At 37.1% G+C, this 5,299-nt stretch overlaps 1 protein-coding gene across 1 annotated transcript; it reads right to left on the bottom strand.

Moving 5' to 3' along the window:
- Positions 1 to 1,168: 1,168 nt before the first annotated feature.
- On the bottom strand, positions 1,169 to 4,580 carry LOC145640235 (uncharacterized). The gene is made up of 2 exons (XM_081691537.1): positions 1,313 to 4,580; positions 1,169 to 1,176 (listed from the first exon to the last, which is right to left on the bottom strand). Exons 1-2 carry the CDS (start codon positions 4,578 to 4,580, stop codon positions 1,169 to 1,171), a joined length of 3,276 nt encoding a protein of 1,091 aa, XP_081547663.1.
- Between the last annotated feature and the right edge of the window lie 719 nt (positions 4,581 to 5,299).

Here is a 5,299-nt window from a genome sequence, read left to right as displayed (position 1 = left end):
GCACGAGATAAGATATCATCATGCCTATTAGGAACAAAGTTTCCTTCAGCTTGTTGCTTTCTCCAATTATCCTACACAATGACTTCAAGTTAGAAAACTTTGTTTGCAATACATAAACTTAACAAAATATATTCAAACTTGAAATAAAGACTTATTACATATACTTATTATATACTTACAATGGATTCTTTCACCTCTCTTGTTTTCTCATCCGGCAAATAATGATTTCCCTTATCATCTTCTATTGATCTTGCTAGAAGCCAAGCATATGTCCTATCCGGCAAACTAGACACAACCGAAGAACAAGATGAAGTACTGGATGCTGAAGATGTCGTGGGAATATACCCTTTTCTACGCCATACAATATTCATTTCACCATATGATTTGGCTCCTAAATGGTGAGGGTATTCGTTGAAAGACTGGCTTTGTCTTGCCTTCTCACTGATTTCCTATTTTCACGAGCATAAATGAAGATTAGTACATAAGAATCCGTTAACAAAGTATTAATAACCCGCATGATCATTGATATTAATACACACAAACCTTAAAATCATCTGTCGTATGCTCCTCCACAAATGTTTTCCACATATCCTCATGTGATCCAACCACTGACCAATTTTGTTTTGAAATCTCTCCAAGTTTTATCACAAGTGCGTAGGACCCTTTTTTTCTTGTCTTCATCTTCTTCGATTTGAAACTCTCTCTACACAAAAAATTAAAAAAATAAAAAAAGTTAGTAAATAATTTCATCATATTCAAATAAATTGTTTTCATCATATTCAAATAATGTCAAAATGATCATATAATAGTATAACATTTAACATATAATAGTGAATATTACCTTAACATCTTCCCACAAAGTGTCTTTTATTCCTTGTGAAACTTGATTCCAATCTTTATACAATATAGACACCTTTGCACGACTTATTTCACCAACATGAATTTTGTATGCTTTTGCCCACTTTCCAGTGGGTCGACACAATTCATCCCATTCAAGCACTCTAGGAACCCCAGGCATGGATTTTAGGCCCTTTGAAGGACCTCTTGGCTTTTTTTTTCTTCTTCTGAGAGTCGGTTGTTTGTAGCTCTGATTGTGATTGATTGTGTGGCTCATCTTCCTCACTTTGCAAAGACATGGAACGATTATGCAAATCCTCATCCTCCATTATTACTTACCTGAAAAAAAAAGACATAAATAAATTAAGACATCGATTTATATGATTTTTAAATTATAAACTTGAACACATAACAATAATAAGCAATTTATTCAATTACTAACACATATTGGAAAAAAAAATCATAGAATTCATACCTCCTTCATTCTTCTCTTTTGCGATATAAAATCCTTCATTATGATCTTTTCGTTTCAACGTTGTGTCAAAATCATCGACTATTGGAGGGATGCTCCAAACGGAAGGTGGTGACTCATTAAATTGCTCATCATATTCTTCCTCGTCCACCACATCTTCAATGCCAAGTATCCTTCTTTTACCTTCTAAAATAACTGACCACTTACAATAAGTTGGGTCAGCCATGTAAAAAACTTGTTTTGCTTGTGAAGCTAATATAAATGGATCAGCTAGATGCCCTCGTCGACCAAGATTTACAAGGGTCAAGTTCCCTTGTTCATCTGTTTTTACACCACGGCTACTATCAGCCCACTTACATCGAAATAGAGGAATCTTGAAATCAACATAATCTAGCTCTATTATTTCTTCAATGATTCCATAATAAAATTTCTTCTTATCCACAAGTGTTTTATCATGTGCACTAACATACTCAGATGACAAACCTACTACTTTAACACCACTGTTTTGCATTGTTGACTTGTCATCTTGTCGGCTAGTGTAAAAAGAATACCCATTGATGTCGTATCCCTCATATGACATGACTTGACATTTAGCACCATATGCCAACCATCTCAATGTGTCAGATATATCGTTAGGTGTGGTGGATAGTTGGGACATCACTCGTTCCTTGAACCATGTAACGAATGAACAATTATGCTCCTTTATCAGCTGAAGATCACTTTTGGAAGGATATTTATTTTTAAGAAAAAGCATGTGCTCGTCCAAGTAAGGATGAACCCCACTAAGATTTTGCAACACAAAAAGCTCGGCCTTATTTTTCATTTCAAAGCCCATGGATATCCTTTTCCTGCCAATAGTACCTTGACCTCCAAGCCTCCCATCGTGTCGAGACTTTGGCAACCCAATTTTCTGTGAACGTGCAAGATATTGAGCAACCCATGCTGCCACTTCCTCTGCAACTGTTCGTTGTACAATACTAGCTTCAGGTTTGGCCGGATTCATGACTTTTCCCTTTAAGTCACCCATTTCTCGTTCAAAAGGATACATGTATCTCATACACACTGGTCCACAAAGTTTAATTTCACGTACAAGATGAATAACCAAATGAGGCATCACGTCAAAAAAAGATGGGGGAAAATACATTTCAAATCTACACATTGTCTCAATTATATCTGCTTGCAAGTCATCTAAAATACTTGGATTTATGACCTTGCTACAAATAGTGTTAAAAAAGACACATAATCTTGTAATTGTATACCTCACTTGAGGTGGCAAAATTCCTCGAATGGCAACTGGTAATAATTGTTGCATCAAGACATGACAATCATGAGATTTCATGCCACCCAATTTCAAGTCAGACATTGACACAAGTCTACGAAAATTAGAAGAAAATCCAGCCGGGACCTTTAAACCATGCAATGACTCACAGAAGCTAGTTTTTTCTTTTTTAGACAAGGTAAAGCAAGCTGGGGGAAGATACCAGCGTTTTCCTCGAGATTCGGGTGCCAACTCTGAACGACCCATAGCAGCCATGTCTTTTCTTACTTTAACTCCATTCTTTGTCTTTCCTGGCATGTTTAATAAAGTTCCCACAATGGCATCACATATATTTTTCTCAATATGCATTACATCTAGACAATGTCTAACTTCCAAATGTCTCCAATATGGAAGAGACCATAGCTCAGACTTCTTCTTGTAACCCCCAGTTGATTTGCTTTTGTAAGGCTTACCAAACTCATTCTCAATGTCTTTGACCCGCTGATAAACCTCACTTGCACGTAAAGGGCCACGAGCTTCTCTCAACTCCTCTTTTCCATTAAAAGACCCCTTATTGAATCGAAAAGGGTGGTCTTCTGGAAGATGTCTTCGATTATCCATGTATACATGCTTGCCACAATTGTCTAGGCGCAATGCCTCCAAATCATCTTCACAAACGGGGCAAGGAGTTCTTCCCTTCACAGTGTACCCCGACAAATTCCCATAAGCTGGGAAGTCATTTATTGTACAAAATATCATGGCACGTAAAGTGAAATTGGTTTTACTATATGCATCAAACATTTGGACACCTTCATTCCACAACAATTTCAAATCTTCAATGAGAGGCGCTAGATACACATCAATGTCATTTCCAGGTTGTTTAGGCCCAGATATTAGAAGGGACAACATAATGTATCTAGACTTCATGCATAACCAAGGAGGCAAATTGTAGATAGTTAGAAGAACCGGCCAGGTGCTATAGTGGGTACTTAGTGTCCCAAATGGGTTCATTCCATCTGTACTAAGACCAAGCCTAAGATTTTGATCTTCTTCACTAAAGTCCTTGAACTTTCGATCAATGTTCCTCCATTGCGGGGAATCAGCAGGATGCCTCATTAACCCATCTTTCTTCCTCCCATCAGCATGCCACCTCAATAATTTTGCAGTTTTTTCATCCGAGAAGAGTCTCCTAAATCTCGGTATAATTGGAAGATACCATAATACCTTAGCTGGAGACCCTTTCTTACACATCTCACCAGTATCATTCATCTTGTAACGAGAAACTCCACACCTTGGACACTCATGCAAATCAGCATACTCATTTCGATACAACACACAGTCATTGGGACAAGCATGTATCTTCTCATACTCCATACCCAAGGGGCACATAAGTTTCTTGGCCTCACAGGTGGAGTTTGGAAGTTCATTCCCGTCGGGAAACATTTCTACTAAGGCTTCTAACAACTGCGTAAAACCCTTGTCAGTCCAACAATTGCTCGCCTTTAAGTTGAATAACTTCATAATAGCACCAAGTTTAGTGAACTTTGTACAACCAGGATATAACGGGGTTTCAGCAGCTCTCAAAATACTATCATATGTCTGGGGACACTCTGTGAAATGGTCTTTAACATCTTGCATCATTTCATCTATCCTGTCCTTCTCCACTTCACTCTCACTTTCAACACCAATATCATCAGCTGTATCGATATCCTCACCTTGGGGGTCATTATCATCATCACAATGATTCTCATCTTCCCTTGGACAATAACTAGAACTTGCCTCAATATATATGCTCTCACCATGCCATGTCCACCTCGTGTAGTTTTCTTTAAACCCACGACGAATTAGATGATCTTTAATATCAACTATATCACGATATCCCCTCGAATTATTACAGTCACAACAAGGACAAAGAATATTCTTTGACTTATTCTCTGTTTGGTGTTTTAAGGCAACAATGCTAAACTCTTCAATTCCTCGTAAAAAACTTGTACAATTTCGTTTACCATACATCCAACTTCGATCCATTTTCAACCACTGAATAACAAAATTAATTTTAAGATAATGTGTATATTTTGTAACATATATAGCTCCTTAACCATAAACAAGAATATAAGGCATCAAACATTTTCATTCAAAGTTTATATCATGTAAATGCAACTCCGGATGATCCAATAAGGTCCTTATCACTCCAACCTAACCCATTCTTGAATGTCCTATCTCACTAATAACTACTTGTAAAGTTTGGTTCTAAAGAAAATCCGGCAGCATTTCCCTATAGTTCTCCAAGCACACAATGTAGATAATCGGCTATCAACATATGTACCCAGAGAACAATCGGGAAATAGTGAGCCATGATCTTCTTAGATCCAAAACAATTCAAGTAGTTATCACCTAAATGAGATAGAACATTCAAGAACAGTCCCAAACCGGGGACTATTCAAGACTTACTCCTAATGAGTAAGCCTTGAACGGGTATCTAAGTCAATGATGCAAGTATTATTGCAATTCCAATCAATTATATCACAATTAAAAATCTCATACAATTCACAATCATTATACCAACCAGAACAAATAAGTTAATATTGCAAAGAATGGTTCAGATATATATACCACAAGTGAAGACAATCTCGTATGCGTACTACCGCCTTAATCGTTTGTCCACAACTAGAACCTCGAGCAACTTGTGGAATTCACTTCCGCATAATTAAGAATCTGCCATAAAAAATTAC

This window comes from Chenopodium album, chromosome 7 (genome assembly GCF_948465745.1).
Source record: "Chenopodium album chromosome 7, dcCheAlbu1.1, whole genome shotgun sequence".
Taxonomy (NCBI): domain Eukaryota; kingdom Viridiplantae; phylum Streptophyta; class Magnoliopsida; order Caryophyllales; family Amaranthaceae; genus Chenopodium; species Chenopodium album.
Note: the sequence above shows the minus strand (reverse complement) of the source record. Positions and strands in the feature narration are given on the sequence as shown.